Source organism: Notamacropus eugenii, chromosome 3, assembly GCF_028372415.1.
Source record: "Notamacropus eugenii isolate mMacEug1 chromosome 3, mMacEug1.pri_v2, whole genome shotgun sequence".
Taxonomy (NCBI): domain Eukaryota; kingdom Metazoa; phylum Chordata; class Mammalia; order Diprotodontia; family Macropodidae; genus Notamacropus; species Notamacropus eugenii.
The window spans coordinates 379,937,750-379,960,756 of NC_092874.1; the positions used below are offsets into that span (position 1 = coordinate 379,937,750).

The 23,007-nt window shown below is 36.7% G+C and overlaps 1 protein-coding gene across 1 annotated transcript in view; it reads right to left on the minus strand.

Annotated features, from left to right (window-relative positions):
• ARPC1A (actin related protein 2/3 complex subunit 1A) overlaps positions 1-22,774 on the minus strand; it is a 34,572-nt gene extending 11,798 nt beyond the window's left edge. The window contains exons 1-4 of the mRNA XM_072597640.1: positions 22,600-22,774; positions 14,592-14,685; positions 12,984-13,088; positions 7,587-7,809 (exon numbers count right to left, since the gene is read on the minus strand). Of these exons, the coding sequence (XP_072453741.1) occupies positions 7,587-7,809; positions 12,984-13,088; positions 14,592-14,655 (392 nt within the window). The 5' untranslated portion in view covers positions 14,656-14,685; positions 22,600-22,774. The remainder of the gene's footprint in view (positions 1-7,586; positions 7,810-12,983; positions 13,089-14,591; positions 14,686-22,599) is intronic.
• Between the last annotated feature and the right edge of the window lie 233 nt (positions 22,775-23,007).

Below are 23,007 nucleotides of genomic sequence, written 5' to 3' on the forward strand. Positions count from 1 at the left end.
ACCATAGCTCCCAATGTCACATGAATCTACCAAGTAGATAACATCTAAGTGTAAATTTCACATGTATTAGTGTGGTTACTCATTGTACTGATGAGAGTTCCTAAATCGCTTGAAGACATCTATCTTCAAAATATTATTGTTACTGTATAAATTGTTCTCCTGGTTCTGCTGATTTCACTTTGCATCAGTTTATGCAAATCTTCAAAAATATCTTATTCAAGAAGAGAGTTATTAGCAGGTACTGGACATGATGAGCACCAAATATAAAAAATTACTTGAAATTCTAACAGAAAATGATTGGCAATAAGAGTAATTTTCAGATTAGCTGCCACACATGGAGTTAGAACAATGACTTGTTAGAGGAAAGAGAAAAATTGATATCTGATTTTAAAATAAAAAGAAAATGTGATGTACAATTGTACAATAGTTGAGACAATCCCAACCTAATCTAAACAAGTTGTTGGCATTAAAAAAGGGAAATGGATAAAAAACCAGAAATTTACACGTATTATCATATTAACCTGTAAATCAACTGCCATGGTGAAGAGGCCAAAAGATCCCATAAAATACTTCACTCAGTAAACATCTGACCTTTTACCATGGAAAGAGGGAATAATAATTAATCTGAAAAATCTTTACAGAAGAGGATAACAAAAGACCGGAACAGTATGGTACATATTTATTTGCATGTTGTCTCCCATAAAAATGAACTCTTGAGGGCAGGGGCTATTTTTAACTTTCTTTGTGTCTCCAGCACTTAGCACAATGTCAGGCACATAAAAAGTACTTCAGAAATGTTTGCAGGCTAGCTGCTGGCTAGAGGCAAAATAAGCTTACAGAAAGCTTGATGAAACCCAAATAAGACAGATCATGCTGAGACCATTTAAAGATGAAAGTGGAAAGCAGACAACAGAAAACAAATAGAAGATGTGTCAAGATTTATAACAAGCTATTTTTCATCAATGACACTGGACCCATAACATTTGGATGCTAATATCACAGTCCCAGATATCTGGCATATGGCAACATGTTTGCCATAGTCCTGAGGGAAGCTGAGCCTTATATGAGGAAATAGAAATGGCACTAAAGACAACAAAAGTTGAACAGAGTGGGTGATCCAAATATACTCTGAAGAGCTCTATATTGGAGGTGAAAATTTTGAAGGTGTTTGATGGATTAATTTTCAAGAAATATGAAAGTAGGGAGGATACAAAACACGGCAAAGAGTCAGACTTGATTTTTAAAAATTTTTTTCTTAATTTATTTTTAGCTTTCAACATTCACTTCCACAAGATTTTGAGTTCCAAATTTTCTCCCCATCTCTCCCCGTCCCCCCATCCCAAGAGGGCGTGCATTCTGACTATCCTTTCCCCCAATCTGCCCTCCCTTCTATGACCCTCCCATCCCCTTCCCCTTCTATTTTTTCTGTAGGGCAAGATAAGATTTCTATACCCCACTGCCTATATATCTTATTTCTCAGTTGCATGTTAAAACAATTTTTAACATTCATTTTTAAAACTTTTTTTTTTAAACTTTGAGTTCCACATTCTTTTCCTTCCACTTTCCCCACTCATCCTCAATGAAAAGGCAAGCAATTTGACATAGGTTATACATGTGTAGTCATGCAAAACACTTCCATAACAGTCTTGTTGTGAAAGACTTCCATCCTATCCTGCGCCCCCATTTATTCTCTCCTTTGACCCTGTCCCTCCTCAAAAGTGTTTGCTTCTGATTATCCTCTCCCTTCTATCATCTCTCCCTCACTTATCTCCTTCCCTCCTACTTTCCTGTAGGGTAAGACAGATTTCCATACCCAACTGAGTATGTATGCTATTCCCTCCTGAAGTCAAATCCAAAGAGATTAAGGTTTATTCATTCCCTCTCCCCTCCCTTGTAAAAGCTTTTCCTTGTCTTTTATGGAAGATAATTTATCTCATTCTACTTCTCCCTTTCTTTCTCACCCAGTACATTCTTCTCTCACTCCTTAATTTTATGTTTTAGATATATCCCTTCATATTCAATTCACTCTGTGCCTTCTGTCTATGTATATATATGTATATATACATATATATATCTCTGTCGTATTATATATATATACAGAACCTCCAACCACCCTAATACTGAGAAAGGCCTCATGAGTTACAAATATCGTCTTTCTAAGCAGGAATGTAAGCAGTTCAACTTCAGGAAGTCCCTTACGTCTTTTTCCTGTTTACCTTTTCATGTTTCTTGCATTTAGAAGTCAAATTTTCTATTCGGCTCTGGTCTTTCCATCAAGAATGCTTGAAAGTCCTCTATTTCATTGAATGTCCATTTCTTCTGCTGAAGGATTATACTCAGTTTTGCTAGGCAGGTGATTCTTGGTTTTAATCCTAGCTTCTCTAACTGCCGGAATATCATATTTCAAGCCCTCCAATCCTTTAAGCTGCTAAATCTTGTGTTATCCTGATTGTATTTCCATAGTACTGGAATTGTTTCTTTCTGACTGCTTGCAATTATTTTCTTCTTGAACTGGGAACTCTGGAATTTGGTTATAATATTCCTAGGAGTTTTTCTTTTAGGATCTCTTTCAGGAGATGATTGGTGGATTCTTTCATTTTCTATTTTATACTATGGTTCTAGAATACCAGGGCAGTTTTCCTTGATAATTTCTTGAGAGATGATATCTAGGTTCTTTTTTGGATCATGGCTTTCAGGTAGTCCAATAATTTTAAAATTCTTGCCCCTGGATCTATTTTCCAATCCAGTTTTTCCAATGGGATATTTCACACTGTTCTATTTTTTCATTCTTTTGGTTTTAATAATTTCTTGAGTTCTTACAGAGTCTAGCTTCTATTTGCTCCATTCTAATTTTTAAGGAATTATTTTCTTCAGTGAGCTTTTGGATCACCTTTTCCATTTGGACAATTCTGCTTTTTAAGGCATTCTTCTCCTCACTGGCTTTTTGGGCCTCTTTTGCCATTTGAGCTTGTCTAGTTTTTAAGAAGTTATTTTCTTCAGTATTTTTCGGGTCTCCCTTAGCAAACTGTTGAGTTGTTTTTCATGATTTTCTTGCATCACTCTCATTTCTCTTCCCAATTTTTTCTCTACTTCTCTTACCTGATTTTCAAAATTCTTTTTGAACTCTCTTCCATGGCCTGAGAACAATTCATATTTTTCTTGGAAGCTTCTGATGTAGGAACTTTGACTTTGTTGTTTTCTTCTGGTTGTATGTTTTGATCTTCTTTGTCACCAAAGTAAGAGTGTATAGTCTGAGTTTTCCCCCCACTGGTTGCTCATTTTCCCAGCCAATTATCTGACTTTTTAAAAACTCTTTGTTAAGGCAGGGTTCTGCTTCCAGTGTGGAGGACAGTGTAAAGTGTGGAGGATAGGAGTTTTGTGCAGCTGTTTTTAGAGACACTTCTATGGACCTATAAATTTTCAGTTCTTCCAAGGTGGTACAATCAAAGGAGAGGTTTTTACTCCTCTCCTGGGCTGTGCTCTGATCTGTGAGTGACCACAAGCACTCTTTTCTGCCTTGGAACTGTGAGGAGGGTTCCGTCTCCACCACTACCACAAGCTCTACCATGCCAGCACTCTTCTTCTCCCCAGGACCACCATCTAGGACTGTGACCAGAACCAAACACAGGCAAAACAAGAGAATCCTGCCTCAGTGCCAGCAAAGAGATCCCTGAAATCACCTTCTGAGTAGGTGCTTGATCCCAGCACCATCTGTAGGTTGAAAGTTCCAGAAGCAGCTGCTGCCACCACACTAGGGCTAGGGCAGGACCATGATACTCTCTAATCCAGGTTCAGCTGACCTTTGCTACTGACCTTTTAAATTGTCTGTGGAGTTTGTGGTTTGAGAAGTCTGGAAACTGCCACAGCTGCCAGTGATTCAGTCCTCTGAGGCCTGCTCCAAGTTTCCTATGGCTTGGTCTGTGTCTGCAACATTTTGTGCTGGATTGCATTCCTTTCCCAGTCTGGCACAACAGAACTTTCTTGTCAACCTCCCATGTTGTCTTGGGCTGGAAATCTGTTTCATTCTGTCATTTTGTAGGTTCTCCTGCTCTAGAATTTATGTTTAGCGTTATTATTTTTTTACAGCTATTTGGAGGGGTTTGGGGGAGAGCACAATTAAGTCCCTGCTTTTACTCTGCCATCTTGGCTCTGCCCCCCAGATTTTATTATTACTTAAAAAAGTTATCAAGAGAATATCAGTAAGTAAAATCCACATATGTATCAACAGCATCCTTCATGAAAGTATGAAGGGGAGGTGAAGGGAAAAAGAACAAGCATTTATTAAGTGTCTGTAATGTGTCAGGCATTATGCTAAGCACTTTACAAGTATTATCTCAATAGATATTCATAACCTAGGAATGTAGATGTTTTTAGAATCCCTTTTTTGCAATTGAGGAAACGGAGGCAAATAGTGATCAAATTACTTGCCCAGGATCACAAAGGTAGGAAGAATCTGAGGCTAGATTTAAACTCAGATCTTTCTGACTCCAGGCTCAGATTTCCACAGCATACTACAACTTTAAATAACTGAAAGGTATAGAGAGATGACAAAAATCTCACTGTACTTACTATTTGCTGCCTATAAACATTTGGTTTGGTAGAACAAAACATTTGCCTTACAACTTTCCTCCAATGTCTCCTATGTATATATTAAAATCATGTTTCCTTGAAAGATGTAACAATAGAGATAACTTTTGCATTTTGGTTTTTACAAATTTATTTTCTTAATTAACAAAATTATTTTTTCTTTTTTTTCCACGTATCTTCTCTCCAATTGGGATGGGGTGGTGGTAAGAATACCTTTGTAACAGATATGCATAGTCAAGCAAAACTAATTCTCACACTGTCTAGGTCCAGAAATAATGTGTGTGTGTACCTCTGACTATTAATTATCAACAAGGTATAAAACAGGAAAACATACTTGTTAAATATGCCACTGTCATAGAGGAGGTTCATAGTTCAGTCCAAATGACAGAGATTCTCTATAGAGCGCAATGGCCAACACTGTGCTGTTTGTATCAACCCCTCCAAAAATGCAAAACTTTCTGAATGATATCTACATTTACTAAAGAGTTTAGCTTCACCACCCACATGAGAAAAACCAAACACAAAAAGTGCCTGTTGTCCATGCCCTACTACATCCCTGGATAGACAAGCCATGACATGCATTACATATATGTTGGAAAAGCACTGCAAATGGATAATGAGCCCTGACTTGACCAGAATGAAGACTGCAAATTGGATTCCCTTTGGTAATTTGGAAATGCTTTCAGTGACTCCAAACTTCTCCATGGAACACTTCAAAGCTTGAAACACTTCAAAGCATGTTAACAGCAGTAGTGTTCTGGTAAGAAACCTTAATAAACTACATGGCAGTCAGAGATTGTCTGACCTACAGTCTCAGCAGAATGAAAATGAAGGTCATCCAAAGGGAACTGGGGTGTATGTGGAGGAGGGACACCTTGAAGAGAATTCAACAGATTACCATGAAAAACTGTGCAGGAGAGACGGCATAACAATTTATCAGAAAGATATATAACTGCCATGCAATGAGAGCAAAGGATAATCAATGGATGGAATGCTGAGAGATCACTGGCCCCTCTGTGAAGGATTTAGAGGAGGACATGGAATGAATGCTAAAGAGCAAGGACAAGAGTCACATATGATAAGAAGGCATGAGTGCATGAGACTGACAGTTGTAATGATATCCAAGTATCAAGATTCACTAATCAGTTATCTTTCCTTATCTTCATCTTAGTTTACAAGGTATCTAAATCTTATAAATTCATTGCATAATCATCTACCAAGCTACAATTCTATTTTCAAGGGATTAATTAAGATCAGCCCTGCAGCAGAACTATCTTTTATGTGTTGTCTCCCTCAATTAGTGTGAACTCCTTAAGAGCAGGAAATGTTTCACTTTTCTGACTCCATCCCCTAAACAGGCTTGATATTCCCCCAACTGCTGCATTTAAGTATATAGCAAAATGCACACAGAGAGGAGCAAGATACTTAACAATTCATAACATTATTTAATGTCTCTGGGTTGTTTAAAAAGTGCTGATACATCACCATGTAAATTAGCAGGTTATTTTAAGTTAAAAAATCAATAGACTAGAAGTCAAGAACAAAATCTTTGTCTACAGTTCTACCACTAACTCATGTGACCTAGGTAAATCAATACCACCTCTTCTGATAGTTTCTTCACTTGTTAAATGAAAGAGATGGACAAAAGTGATCTCTATATTTCTTTGAACTCTAACATTTTATGACCCTTTGAAATATTATTTTACAATTGAAGAACGAACAGAAAGTTAAAAAATTGAGCACATTCAAATTACTTTCTTCATTTATCCAAAACACACAAAACTTGAAGTTTGTAAAAATTCAGACCAGAGTTGTGCAGTTTCTCTCCAAAGATATGCAAAGAAAAGGTTTATTATGCAAATTCACAGAGAAAATAAGATTGTACAAGGGATCTATAAGCTACTTAAATAAAAATTTTAAGCCCTTTAAAAGTTCTCAATTTACACAGAAACAACTGATGGCTAATTACAGGTAATTGTTATCTATTCATTAAAGCAAATCTCTTCAGAGGCAACATTTTGTTCATTCTGCTTGAAAGAAAGAAAATTAAATCTTTTTTAAGAGGTATACATTTTATAACTCAGATTGGTCTCTTTCCAGTAAGTACAAACTTTGAAAGTTTTATTGTATTATAAAAAAGCAAGAAGATAATTCCTTTCCTTTGCTGTGCCTAAATACAACAGAAATGGTAAGGCTGTAAAAAGTACAGTGTTAATTTTGGCTGAAACACAAACACTGCAGGTTACCACAAACCATTGCCAAGTTGGAGGATATTTACCACTATATCTGAATATGTGTCAGATGGAACAGAATTGTTTTCTTATCACAGCAAACAGGAGGGAATGATTAAAATAAGTTCTTTAGACATATAATAAATCTCTCTATTTTGACTGGCTCAGTTTCAAGTGATTTATAAAGTACAACATTCACAATTATGCTTCCAAGATTCTAGTGAATTTTCATTGAGATGGTTTACACACTAACGTGACAAATAAAATATATTAACAAAGAATGGGCTAAGAAAACAATTCAGAATCAATCCTAGTAGAAGTCTAAGAGGACAGGTGTGGTGGAAAGGGAAAGTATTCCAACATTTCTGTAAGCCTCTGAGTATAATTAAATCTGTAATTTATATAACAGAATAAGAAAATAGCATCAGGGTTATAAAACTGTAATTTGAAAAGAATGATGAGAGAGAACAGAGGTCTAATTTTAGAGAACGGAAAGAAGCTTGTAGACCAAAATACACAAATGGACGGCTCTGTTGGGAGAGAGGTATGTGTGGCCTCATCATCCATATATACTCACAAAGAATATTTTAACAGACTTTATGACAAATTTCAAGGGGTAAATATTCTGCAGATTAACACTCAGTTTTTTCCATAAACTAATTCTAGACACTGTTCCATGTGAGCCTCAGGATATCATAGAGAATACAAAAATAGGTCAGAATGTACAACTTTACAAATTTGTTCTCATTATTTCTAAATACTACTCACCAGTCATTTTCAGACTCAAAGTAGCACACGGAAATCAGTCGAGCTCCACTACCTACAGCAAATTTATTCTCCAGGGGAGACCATTTCACAAAGGTGGCTGCACGGTTAATCCTCAGGATCACCAGGGTTGGTTTCCAGATGCCATCTTTCTGACTCCAGACATAAGCATTACGGTCTGCACCACAAGTTACAATTCGATCACTCTTGGGAGCCCAATCAATACCTGCAATTGAAACTTCATATCAATGTCTTTAAAAAGGCAACAGTGTCAAACTAAGTATAAAGTGCCTGGTATTGTGTCTTAGACAGTGAGCACTCAAAAAAAATTTGTTAAATTAAGTATCTCTACCTACATGTATGCTTTTTTTCCTAACAGAAAAAAACACATCCAACCAATTACTGACATCAATAAATGTGAATACCATAAATTTTCCCATTTTAAAAAACTGCATAATGACTCCAGGAAAAAAAGTCATCAATATTCTGTCTATAGGAAGCATGTCATGTCAAGGACATTTTTATGTAGGAACTTCCTTTATCAATATAGACTACAATCCAGTTTAAAACTCAAAAGAAATTCCAGAAACTCAGAAAGGTTAAGTGACCTATCCAGGGTTCCACAGCTAATAAATGTGAGAGGTAAGATTTGAGGCTGTCTTCCTGATTCTAAATTCAGCATTCTACCCATTAGGCTATGTTGTCTCTTAGAAGTTGCATCTAAGCTTAAAAAGATATAGCTAGATTAAAACTAAAAAGACTTTCTAAAATATACCATTAAACTCCAAGTTCTAAAAGAAGCAGCAATGGTATCTGGTAAAACAAATTTCAAATTAGAAAAAAAATTGAAAAAGACAAACAAGGGTATTACATAATGGTGAAAGAAAAAAAGACAAAAATATATAACAAATTTCAATTTATATGAATAAAAGATTCAACACAAAAATTCACTCATAAAAGATTAACAGCAATGCAAAAAGAAAAAAATAGCAATTCGGCTTCCATCATTCTGTTATTGGAATGTGATAAATCAAACAAAAATCTCAATTATAAACAAATCACATATCCCTGGCTGGTTCAGTGAAAAGAGCACTCACTGGCTTTGGAATCTGAATACTTGTGTTCAAATCACATCTTGAATATTTACTGAAGTGTGGTCTTGGACTACTAACCTCTTCAGGCCTCAGTTTCTTAATCTACAAAATGAGGGAGATGGTCTTCATGGCCTCTGAGCTCTAAATCTATGATCCTAAAATGAAAACTAAGTGGAAAAAGCAGGAAATACACACTTGTTTTAAGTTATGTGCATGTTTCAGATGAAAGAATAAAATACAGGCTTGGAGGCCCATCATCTCTTCCAGTCATTATTTTAAGCTTTTACAACTTAGCCACACTTTCCATAAGAAGATGACTGTTATAGGACAGATTTTCCAATTAGGAAAGCTGTAAACAAACTCTCACTCCAGTCACAGATAGCCTGGAGTAGAAGTTAAAAAAAAAAAATCCTACTCCTGATTCTCCAACTACCTAGCTTTGGACTTTGAACAAGTCAATTAACCATCTCTTCTAAGTTCCCCTTTGAGGACCTTGCATTCTATTTATCATCTCAGAAGCGAGAGGGTTAGCAACAGTGGTGCTAGTGAATGGGGCTGGTGAATTCTAAACGTTCTTTTGCTATTTTTTTTTATTGGTTATAAGCATCCCTGCTTCTTTATCCTTTAAAAAAAAGGGAGGGGGGAGGGAAAGTGGAGGAAAGCCTGCCTATTTCAGAAGGTTGTGATGACACTCAATATTAATAGACTGGAAACTTTTGTAAACTCTAAGTTATTCTCATTATACCTCTTTTTATCCACCAGTGCCTAGCACAGTAATTGGGACAGAATAAGTATTCAATAAATATCTGAGTAAGCCTAATAGAGAACTGGATGAAATGGAGAACTGATCCTCCTCCTCTCAAATATCCAATTACTACAACCACAACTCAATAATTTTTATTTAAAAGTCTAGGTATGCAAAGTACAAGGACTATTTGCTAGTACCCCACACTTCAGCAGATTTCTGCTGTCATGGAACTTATATTTTAAGAAAAATGCTACGAAAGCTTTTCTCCCTGGAAATATCTCTCCCAGGTTTTTTATTATTGTAAGGCTAACCATCTAGCCTAACTGTGATAGCCAACCTTGATAGTCAATTTTGCAACTGTCAAACCACATGGTCATGCTCCAAACTGTACAACAGTGTTACCTTTCTAAATATGTGCTTGGAAGAGATGAAGAAAGAAAATACTCAGGAGCGGGTAAGCTGTCATTTCTTCCTAATATGTCCTTGCATTTTTTTCCTGCTTTCTCATTACTTGTAGGTCAATAAATTTTGTGTTTTTTTTAAAAGATGAAACATTAATGCAAAAGATTAAATTAACATGAAGAAAAAAATTGTGACATCTCTTTTGACAAGTCTGCCATGGCATTTTCCTTTCTCTATATTAATGGACATTCTTTTAGTTTAGATAGAGCTACAACAAAAGTATTTCATCTGTTTAGTCAGTATCTGAGAAAATGACTGATCCTTGGTCTCTTGCCATAGTTATATTTAGTTTTCCAAAAACATTTTCTTCAGAACTGAAAAAAATGCTGCCTGAACTTCTGACAGAAAACTGGCCAAAGAACAAAGGACCCCAAAATAGAGTGTAAGCAGAAAGGGAGAGGGGAGGATATGTCTGGATGGTTCGCATTTTTTGGCTATTTCTTTTGCCTTTCATCTTTGGTTTATTTTAGCTCAAAAAGACATTCCCAATGTTAAAAATCCTCTGTCAAATGCAGTTAGTTTTCCTATTTCCATTTCCTACAAAGTTTTTCCAGATTTTCTTCAATGCTATGATTTTTCTTTTTGATTATTTCCACTTTATCTTGTACACACTCTATTTGTACATAACTGTTTTGCATGTTGTCTCCCCCTGTTAGACTATGAGCACTCTGTTTTGTTTTTATTTTGTATCACTAGCACTTACCACAGTGCGTGGCACACAGTAGTTGCTTAATAAATGCTTGTTTACTTGATTAACTTCCCAGGTCAATCAATAACTAGCCAAGAAAGTTAGCCATGAGTCCAGTGACTAAAGGACTGAAAATGAAATAGGCCAGACTTACCTAAGAGAAGTTAGATAGAAGGAAATCAAAATTAGTAAAAATAGATAAATAAATAAATGAAAATGATGACCTTGGTTATATAGCCCGTGCTATATTTAGTCTCTTAATGCTTTCTACTACTGAATGCATTACTGCCAGGGCACTAATAAGTAAAGGAAAAGCCAATATTGGGGTTTTCAGGATGGCAAATCTGCATGCTCCGAAAAGAGTTTTAGAAACTACACAAAAGGTTGTTAAAGTTTTCTTTTGATTTCTATAGAAAGTCCTTGGTTTTTTTTTTAATTTGGAAGGCCATGTTATTTATGGATCAATTATAAAGCAATGGAAGCTTAACAATGTTGTCAGCAAATAACACATAAAATTTCAAATGATCAGAACAAAGGCAATCAGCAGTATCTTTGCTGCTCATTTGAATTAAAATGTGGGGATGGAGATGGACAGAGAGGACACAAGACTGCAGTAAACCCAAACCCTTGGCAAAAATACATACAGTAAATTCCATATGGTTAAGGCTAAATCACAACAAACAAAAGGAGACAAATCTTGAAGCAGGGTAAAAAAAAAAGGATCTTTTCATACAAGGTTCAAGAATATTTTGAATAAAATAGTTCTTCCAAACAGATATCAAAAATTGAACCCAGAGCAAAATAACCACATACACACCTTAGATAAAGATTGAATTCTACTCTTCTGATTGGTTTTAGTAAAATTTGCAACTATATTCAACAATGCATAGTAAAGATCTGTGTAGGTTCGTGCCTATGATCCCAGCTACCAGGTAGGCTGAGACTGGAGCATCTCTTAATTGCATGAATTCTCCATTGAAGGGGGTTCCATTGATTAGGTATTTGCATTAAGTTAAGCACTAATGTGATAAGTTCCAGTGAGCAGCGGGCTACCAGGTTTCCTAAGCAGCGTAAACAAGCCCAAGTCAGAAATGGAATAGGTAAAAGTTCCTTCGACAATCAGTAAGTAGTAGGACTGGGTCCAGAAGTAGTTCCTGTACTTCCAGGCAGAGACTCAGTCTTTAAAAAAATTAACATAGCCACCTTGACAGCTTCTGTTACTATCTGAAGAGAACAATGTGAGAGCATATGTGCCATAAGGATTTTACCTTTGAGCTATCCGCTTTAAAAAGTCTCCATCTAAAAGCAGCGACCACTCGCTTGTTATAGTAAAAACATGCAGAAAAGTATATTGCCTTCAAATGAATTTTTTAAAAAGATCCTAAAAATAAAGGGCTATTTGCTCCCTATGTGACAATGAACAAGTTACCTTACTTGTATAAGCTTAGGTTTCTGATCTGTAACTTGTAAGAGAGCAGCCATGATGCACTGTAGAGTCTTAATTTTAGAGCTATGAGGCCAAAGTTTAAATCCTTTCTGCCTCTTCAACTATTATCTATATGACCCTGAGAAAATCACTCCACTTCTTTAGACCTTGGCTTCCTTAACTGTAAAATGAGGAGACTCAATTAGATAATTCTGAAGCCCACCGTTAGCTTTGAAACTGTGATCTAGGGTCTTAGGTCTTTCAAGATCTCTTTTAGCTTTAAATCTGTCATCTTATGGATTATCACATAGAGCAATCATGAAAATTAATGTATTCTTACTTCCACAAACTTGTGCCCACAATTTACCTAAGTCATTAAACATCACTCTGTAACTAGACAGCAGGGCAGGGATAGGAGCATACCTTCAAAGGGATAGGAGCCAACTTTTGGATTCTAGCCATCACCTTCTATTCCTGTTGCTTAACAAAGAACTAAAGATCTACTCTAGAAGGGGAGGTTTAATTTTTTTCAATTCCCACATTCCCTTAGGATTCAAATCCGTAGTTACAGATCCTAACAGAACTTTAATTTTTAAGAGGAAATAAAGAGAAGCCTTTTAGAAAACACTATGTTCCTCCAACACTTATGAATGGTTTTGGCCACATTTTCACATATAGGTTTTTCTCTTCAACTTGTTTCATGTGCGTTTCGTCTAACTAATCACTAAGTTCTTAAAGATAAAACCTTCTACTTCTTTAATATTCCCCATGGCACCAACACTGCTAGGCAGCTAAGAGGGGTTCAATAATACACAACAAACTGAAATCAGTAGCAAAATATTTTCACATTTATCAAGACAACTTGTAAACTCTTGTGAACTCTAAACATTAAAAGTAGCAATATGGCAGATTCACCTTATATTCAAGTCTTTTCTTGAAACAAAGGAAATGTAGTACTAAGCTCATCATAGGATTCTACTACCTGTGATGTGTCCATTATGCTCCTTCAGTTCATGGGCTTTCACCCATTGGTTCCCATTCTTCTTGTAAATGTGGACTTCATGATTATTAGGGCTAAGGGCAATTTCTGGTAGAAAGAATTTAATATATTGTTAACATACACAGAATAACAATATTTTGATTAACGATTGATCAAATGAGATGATGTATGTAAATTACTTTGCAAACCTTAAATTGCTATATAAATGAGCTATTTTTCAAAAAGTGGAGGTGAAGATTGTTTTTTCTTAACAAAGATGAAATATAAGAAATTCTATTTTATAAGGTCTTTTTTTTTAATTTTAAGGAAGTGGTTTGAAGAAAAGAATACAAATGTCAATTAACATAATTTGGTCCCACTAAGTAAGATATGGCAAAGTCCATATGGATCTTATACTTAAGTTGTAATATCAAAATGGAAAATTCCTAAATTAGACCAAACTCTATTGAAATACTATTACATACAAATTAAAAATACATTAAAATTCTATTAATTTATACTGGTTTTACTTTTAAAGTTAAACTTGTTGAAGTGAACTTTCATTTGGCTATAGATACTTCTCAAGGGTGGTTCTTAATATTAGTTTTAGAATTTCAATACAGATTTTTAAGACTTTTGTATGTTTAAACTATAGTGATAATTACAACTATTCCTTATAATTATATATAGGGTAATATAAACGTCCTTTCTTTACAATTAAGATATCATTAAGATCTATACCCAAAGCCTTAGGTCAACCATCTAATGATTCTCTATACCTAGATAATTACTTTTTTTCTACATATAACTCTCATCAATTTCATAAAGCTGAAATTTTCAAACAGCAAAAATTAAATTCAATACCTCTTACTGAGTCATTTGAAATAAGGGGAATGAGATTCTCCATCTTTTATCTCTATTTAAATATTTTTGCAAAATGGATGTTAATATTTTTAGATGAGAAAATAAGGATAAAAGAAGACATAACATTAAGGCTCTGTGAAACAATAAAAAAAAATACAGGAAGTCCTAAATATTGAATCCTAACATGCTCTCAAAAGGGTCTATATTCAAATAACTGAAATAAGTGCTCACTTCTAGAGAGCTCTTGGGCTAAAAGGAAGGGAAGAACAAGGATTTAATCAGGAGAAATAAAGATAACCCAGCTTTTTATTAATTATATGTAAAATAAGAGGCAATATGGTACTGAGAGAGGGCTTAAAAAATAAACTAAATGTCTTTTAACAGCCTCCAGATTGCTGTTTGAAAGCTCTGGGCTCAGCAGAACAGTTAGTACTTCAGGCAATAAAAGACTCCCCATATACATCTAAAGCCAAAACAGCAGAGGGCTAGAGCATAAAGAGCAGCAGATTTAGGGAAAAGAGCTTTCAGTCCTCACTTAGATCGTAGAATCTTAAGGGCTGGAAAGGACCTTAGAAATCATCTAAGCCAACTCTCTCACTTTATAAATAAGGAAAGTTCTTGTTCGGAATTTCTACAACTCTTACGTGTCTTTTAGTAACCTGTCACAGAGCCCCATCAATGTCTAATAAATTCTACACTGTAGAGAGAGCAGGTAACAAAGCAAAGAAAAAAGAATACCATACTTACGAGTACGGTCTCTGTTCCAAGCATGGCAGGTGATTGGCTCTAGTAAAAATTGATGTAAGGACATTATTCTTAGTGTTTTCAAAAGGGAAAAAAGCTGAAATAAATAATAAGAGAAAGCACTTTAAAAGTTATGAAGTACTGCTTTATCAAGGCTAGATCCTGTTTGTTAAATTCACTTCAGTTAAAAAATTAATGTCTCTGTAGTTCAAAAATAGTGCTCCCTATTCATTTCAGGATGACTATTAATGTTCTGTTACAATACATTACACAGATCATTCCAGAACTAGGTAACATTTATAGAAAGGAATGAGTCATTTTTATTGAGGAATTAAAAATTAATAAAAACATACCACAAATTAATATATAAATAAGCAATAACCAAACTGCCAGATGGCTTAAAATGCTTGGGAATGATACGAGTAACAAAAATCATGGAAGCCTAAGATGTTCAAATGTATTCTAAATGAATATATGCGATAGTTATGTGCCTAAACTTAAAAAATCTATTTATACCTGCTTTGTGAAATATTACACACAGTCAGTATATTAAGACACAATCTTTGGATAATTAAACTTACATAAAGAAAATTACATAGCCAGATAATAAGATAGAGGTTAATGGATAATATAAGTAAATAACAAGTAGAACGAACTGTCCCTTGTATAAAGACAATGACTGATAAACACATACACAGGAGTCAATATCATGTAGGCAAGATGGAAATAATAGCACTAATATTTTCAGGCATGAAAACACATGGTCAACGTGTTATATTGCTTGACCATAATAAGATATGGTTCTATTGGAGCAGAGGTAGAGAAAAGAGGCACTGCAAATGATGGGAAAAAAAGAAAGAAGCATTAATAAAATCTTTTAAAAAGTAGTTTACTGGGATTTTGAGCTAGATGACTTGGGTTCAAATCCCATTTCTGCCACCTGCTAATCTGTGAAGGTGGGCAAGTCATTTTCCTTTGGAGAGCCTTGGTTTCTTCTTCTATACTATTTGAATCACACTACTTGTACTGCTTATTTCAAAAGGTTAAGAAAGAATGTAATGGAGTAGAAGCTCCCCCTAGGCAAGGACTATTTCTGTTTTCCTACTCTTTCTTTGTACAGTTACCGGCACAACATTTATATATATTATGTTAATAAATGCTTGTTGAATGGAAGACTCAAGGAGAGAATGTTTAAAGTGTTTTCTAAAACTTAAAAGTTAAATCAAAATGGGTTCAGTTAAATATTTATATATTTCCTCTGCATACCTCAAGAGTCTGAAAAGGAAATAAAGATTACTACCAATTTCATATGTATAAAGGGTATCATATTTCTTGATTTCTCAATGGGTGGGAAAGGGAGAGAATTTGAAATTTAAAATAATTTTTAAAAAACTTAAAAAAAAAAAAAGATTATCTCAGGTGCTAGAATCTGGATCCCTGCAAAAACTAATCAAGTAAATCAACACTAAAATCTAAAAAATAAAATTAACTTAATTTACACATTTAAAAAACTTGCCTTATTTTTATCATTTTTGCACTGAAGCCAAAGTGGTAAACTTCTGAAAGTTTCTCTGACACTGTCAGGAATTGTCAGAGGTGGGTTTCCCTACGCATATCCTCTGACAACGTTATTTTTATGGAAGCCATTTATGACTTCTATATATAAAAATTCTGCCATTGATAATTAAGTTTGGTGGAATAGTAGATAGCATGCTGGACCAGGGGTCAAGAACATGAGTTCTGGTCCTGTCTTGGAGGCTTATTACCAGATGTATGAGCCGGACAAGTCACTTAACCACTTTGCGCTTTTGTTTCTTCATTTAAAAACTGAGAGAACTGGACCTGATGACTTCTAAGTCTCTTCCAGCTCCACATCTATCATCCTATGAGCCTGTGAGCCTACTCGGGCTTCAGGTGACATCTTTTAGGGTTCCCAATCTGTTCTTAAGACTTTCTATTCCAGAATAGCACTTCCCTAAAGGTATGATTAAAACTTATGAACAGTTACTTCGTTTATAAAATGGATGCTTAAGACTAGACAATCTCTACTGTTCTGTAAAATTCTAACACGCTTGTCAGTTTAGCATACTGAATATGGAGTCCCAGGATTTGAACCTCATCTGTGCTACCTCTGATAACTGCTTTAGAGACTCAATTTCATTACCTGAAGGGATTGGATTCAGTGACCTTTAAAATCTAGCTCTAAATGCTTATCATCCTAAAATTCAACTAGTATGAGTTAGGGGATCTTCGAATTAAAAACCAATCTCAAGCTAAGTGTTCCATCCCTAGAGCACTCTGTCAGTACTTCATTTTCCTCACCACTGCCTACATACCGGATTATACTTTTCTGAACACAGGGTGCTTCCTACACCACTTCACCCCCACCCTCACTTCCATTCCTAGCAGAAGTCAGGAGCTATTTGACTTTCTACCTAGCATCGTTCCTTGGACCTCAAATTATGTCATTCTTGCCCAAAATTTAAAAACTTATTTTTCTCCATCATAAGCAGGTGCTTATGAATGTTTGGTGAATTGAATTGAAAATATAATCTATAACCAATGCCTGACATCATATAAACAAATTAGGGGAGCAAGGAATAGTTTATTTGCCAGATTTCTGGAGAATGGGGAAATTTATGACCAAACAAGAGATAAAGAACGTTATGAAATGTAAAATGGATAATTTCGATTACATTAAATTGAAAAGTTTTTGCACAAACAAAGCCAATACAACCAAGATTAGGAGGGAAACAGAAAACTGGGAAAGAATTTTTACAACTAGTGTCTCTAATAATGGCCTCATTTCTAAAATATAGAGAGAACTGAGTCAAATTTACAAGAATATAAGTCATTCTCCAATTGATAAATGGTCATAGGATATGAACAGGCAGTTTTCAGAGGAAGAAATGAAATCTATCTATAGTCATATGAAAAAATGCTCTAAATCACTTTGCAAATCAAAACAACTCTGAGGTACCATATCACACCTATCAGATCACCTAACATGACAAAACAGGAAAATGATAAATGTTGGAGAAGATGTGGGAGAGTTGGAACACTTATTCAGTGTTGGTGGAGTTAATCCAATTATTCTGGAGAGCAATTTGGAACCATGCCCAAAGGGCTATAAAAATGTGCATACCCTTTGACCCAGCAATACTGTTTCTAAGGCTATTTCCCAAAGAGATCATAAAAATGGGAAAAGGACCCACATATACGAAAATATTTATAGTAGCTCTTTTTGTCATGGCCAAGAACAGGAAATTGAAAAGATGCCCATCTTTTCAATGGGGAATGGTGGAACAAGTTGTGGTATATGAATGTAATGGAATGTTATTGTGGAAATGATGAACAGGTGGATTTCAGAAAAACCTGGAAAGACTTATATGAACTGATGCTGAGTGAAGTAAGTAGAACCAGGAGAACATTACATGATGACCTAAAACATTTCCAAAGGACTCGAGGCAAAATGCTATCTACATTTAGAGAAAGAACTATGGAGCCAGAATGTAGAATGAAGCAGACTATTTTCTATTTTGATGTTTTGTTTTGATTTTTCTCATGATTTCTCCCATTTGTTTTAATTCTTCTATGCAATATGACTAATGTGAAAATGTGTTTAATAAGAATGTATATGTGTAGAACCCATATAAGATTGCATGCCATCGTGGGGGGTAGGGGGAAGAGAAGGAGAGAAAAATTAAAACTTATGGAAGTGATTGTTGAAAACTGAAAGCAAATAAATTAGTTATAAAAAAAAAACCTCAAAAAAAGAAAAGAAAATATAATCCATAGTAAATGATATCATTTCAGATGGTCACACTTATTGCAATCTTAAAATCTGACACAGAACAAGCACCTATGGTGGAGACTGAAAAGCAAAATTCTGATGCAAAGAGGAAATGAATGGAAGCTCCAGGAGAAAATAAAGATAAAGTGAAACCTATCATAATGGCTTCGCTATTAAAGGGATAGGAGTAAAGTCTGGATCTGAGATTTCATTGGTATGAAACTCCTAGATGATGAAATCCACTAAACCAAAGTAGGGCAGCACCATCTCTGTAACTTACAGACTTAGACAGCTGCAGAGAATATTAAAAGGTTAAATGACCTGTACAAGGTCACAGTCAGGACTCATCAGACATATGGTGGCTCTCTCTATCTACTCTTCAAGTCTCTGCTGGACTTAAAGTTGGGGGACTTCTAGCTTTAATGTCACCTAATTTGTCTAAGCTTCAGGCAACTTTCTAAGAGTTACCCACTAAATTATATACAGATGGGTTGCGATGTTTCCATACCAACTCCTTGACCTTGATGTGTGGGATGCAGAGGAAAAACAGTCCAGATGCCAATACAGAACCAAAGAATTATAAGGTATGATCAACTGCACTCAAGAAGAAATATTCAAGGCACTGAATACTTTTAATTAAGAAAAACTTATTTTTCTTCATTTTTCTCTAAGAAAATGGTAGGGGAGAAGAAAACTGGAAAGAATAAAGGATAGCCTATTCAACTCAACAATCATTTACTCAACATCTGCTCTAAACTAAGCATCATAAAATATTTCAACAAAAAATTCAACCCACACTCATTAAAGCTGCCTTTAATAATAAGATTAGTAATAATAGTAAGATTACTATTAATTAATAGTAATTAGTAAAATCAAACTTGGTTTAAGGTGAGTAATACTTGATACTTGTAAATATATTCACACCACAATAAGGAATAAGCACATTCAGTCAATAAATAAAAATATCAAGCATCTAGAAATAAGCAATGAAATAAATGTCAAAATTCTACATTCTGCTCTGGGAATGAATATACGAAAATTTACATTTTATTTTATATGCCTTAGCAGGCAAATTATAATAATATAAAAAGAAAAATATATAATCAATAGCAAAAGGTCTGATGTTTTAAAAATTCATTGCACTGATTCATGTGTTTCAAAAAACATTTCCATATGCTCATGGCACAGTCCTATCTTCCTTTCCTTTAACATCAGAGCTACTTAATTTCCTCAAATTTAATCAAATAGCATATATGTTATGTCACTATGTTCCTTAATTAAAATGGATTTAATTCACCACTGTTTCTCAGTGGAGAGCAATAATTTTCAGTTTTATTTGTTAACTGAAATTCAATTCAACAAACATTTATTGAACGCCTACTAGGCACAAGGCAATGTTCCAGGAACCTGGGATACAAAGACATAAAACAAAATATTCCCTGCACCCAAGAAGCTTATGTTCAATGGGAGAAATAATAGCTGACATATAAAGATTATAAATAAGACTGAAATTTAGTATTTTAAAGTGCATGCCAATAATAAAAAGTGTATATTTCACGTATGGTCATAAACAACAGTTGCAAAGACAAAAACTTTGACTTATTTGTGTAACCAGGCTACAGTAATTTTCCAAAGAAGTAAAATTCAAATAATGGCATAATTTTAAGTTAATTTCTAATTGAGCCACATTACCCAAGTTCCAAATCTGGACACACTTTCATGCCTGGTACTTCATTTTAAGACTGCAGACCAAGAAAATTCCCATATCTGACAATCTCTATAGGTGAATATTACGCTGCAAAGAGCACAGGACCCTTAAATCAGAAACCTGGGTTCAAACTTGAGCTTTTGAGTAACAACATCCTTGGGTCTCAGTTATCCCAGCTTTAGGAGGAGGATAATATTTATACTAGCCACCACCCAAGATAGTAATTATGCTGAAAAGCACCATTTATAGCTTTTATTTTTATTATTAACTGACATTCATCACACAGATCTTAGATTTAGAGCTGGAAAGGACTTCCCAGGCCACTGAGTTCAAACTGCTTGTTTTACAGATGAGGAAAATGAGGCTCAGAGAAGCTAGTCATACAACTAATAGATATCTGAATGGGGACTCAAACCCAGGACTCCCTGATTCCACACCCAGAACTTTATCCTCAAATGCTATCTCTGCGGGGGCACCCAACAAACCAGCACACTGCCTTTGTGCAGTCCTCAGCTCCCAAGCTATAATTTCTGAATTACAGTCACCCTCGCCTGATTTTAAAACTCATTTTTCTCCATATTTCTCTAAGAAAATGGCAGGGGAGAAGAAAATTGGGAAGAACAAAGGAGAGCCTACTCAATTCAACAACCACTTACTCAACATCAGCTCTAAACCAAGCATCATAAAAATTTCAACAAAAAATTCAACCCACATTCATTAAGCACCTGCTATAAGGCAGTGTAAAACAGTCCAAAGAATGCTGGACTTGAAGTTGGAGGACTTCTAGCTTTAATATCATCTAATTTGCCTAAGCTTCAGGCAACTTTCTAAGAGCTACCCACTAAATTATATATAGATGGGTTTTGATATTTCCATACCAACTCCTTGACCTTGATGTGTGGGATGCAGAGGAAGAAACAGTCCAGATGCCAACACAGAACCAAAGAATTATAAGGTATGGTCACTGCACTCAAGAAGAAACCTTCAAGGCCTTTGTAAAATTTATCAATAAACTTTACCTCTCTGAGTCTGTTTCTTCATCAGTAAAACCAGCAGTTCAGACTAGAGAATTTCTGAGGAACATTCTTGCTCTAAATCTATGATCCCAGATCGTACAATATGCTTCTTTAGTTGGTGAAAGAATATAAGTAGGTCGAAATAAAAATTCTTTTTCTTATATATACAGTTTGCTTTAAGAAAAGTGTCATTCAGATATGGAAATATGAAACAATATTTGTAAAATCTGATGCCTAGAATGGACTCCCTCCTCAACTCTACTTTAAAATGTGTTTTGCTTCAAGACTCAAATTAGGTACCACCTCTTCTATGAAGTCTTCCCTGACCCCTCATTTCCCTTGAATTTGTTTATCTGTGTACCTGCTGTATCAAAACAGTAAAATACAAAGTCCTGGAGGATAACTTTTCTTTGTATCCCCAGCCCCTCATATGGAGTAGATACTTAATGTCTATTAGCAGAATTTATCATATACTCATGCAACAGATCTAAAAAAGATATTTTGAAACACAGATTTCTATACATCACCTCTCAATAGAATGCCCAGGACAGGAGCTTTTAACCTCATTTGCTTTCCTATCTAAAAATGTAATAATCCTTAACGTCTACAGTTCTGGGATAATTCAGTTTGGGAAAAATATTTCAGCTCTCCGGCTGGCTTATAACTGATTCATCCTTAGTCTAAATGCTCTCTCTGACCCATCTAGGTACAGGTGTTTCAATATCGTTGGCCCCCCACAATGACAGAGACCGGATGGAACTCCCACTCTGTCTCAACAGGGATACGCTTTTAAACTCCTTTTTGTCTCTACCACCCCACAGGTACAACAGCCAGCATGATCACGATCATGGTCACCCTGTCCCTCAGTTCTGACTGGCTCAATTAAAGTGCCCAAGGATCTGACTGGTGGCTGCCCCGAGGTGAGGGTAGTGAAGGGGACTGGAAGCGAACCCGATCCCTGGGGGTAACTCTCCACTGGCTTCTCCCCACAGCAGGAAGCGAGGACACGCCTGCAACCCCGGGACGGGCGAGGCAGGTGAAGGAGGCCAGTCGACCGACGCCCAGTCTCAGCCTCAGCAGAGGTGGGGAGAGGGGGGCTAAGGTTCGGCCTCGGGCTTGGAGATAGGGACCCACCGGACCCGGGGGGCTAAAGAACCAAGAGGATGCCGGGAGAGGAACGGGGCACGAGGTGTGGGGGGGAGGGGTATTCGGGGGCACCCGCTCCAGGAGCCCAAGCAGGGCGAACACCTCCAGAGTGAACGGGGAGGGAGAGGGGGTTCACCGCCCGAAGCCTCAGAGGGTCAGGCCCGGGGGAGAGGGGCGGGAAAGAGACAACGGCCCGCCCACCTCCCCCCACCCCCGGGGCGCCCCACCTCCTCAGCCGCCGGCGGTCGGGGTCTGCCCGCCCCCCGCGGCCTAAGCCGGGTCCCGGGGAACCGAAGGCTGGGAAAAGGGCCGAGGGGAGGAGATGAGCAGCTGATCGCCATCCCTTACCTGGGCTGGGGAGGGTGCGGGCGGGCCCCGGAGCGGAGGATTCGCGGACTCTGGTCAGTCGACGCGAATGAGCTCCGGCAGGCGGCGGGAGGAAGACGGAGGCCGGGAGGGAGCGGCTGACAGGGATCCCGGAAATGGGCACGGCGCCTGCGCCGCACGGCTTCCCCGCCCCTCCAAGGCTGCGCAGATCGGCTGCGCAGATGGTCTGCGCAGATCGCGGGAGTCCAGGGAGGGGGAGGGGAGGTGTACGGCCCTGGGCGCGGGGGGCGATCGAGCTGGGGCTGGGAAAGTCGGTGCCTGGCGCATGTGCAGTGGCGGCGCTTGCTGCACTGACCCTCCTCCCTCATGGTAGACCCCTCCCGGAGGCGATGCAGAAGTGGAGGGGCTTCCTGCTGGGAGGGGAGGAAT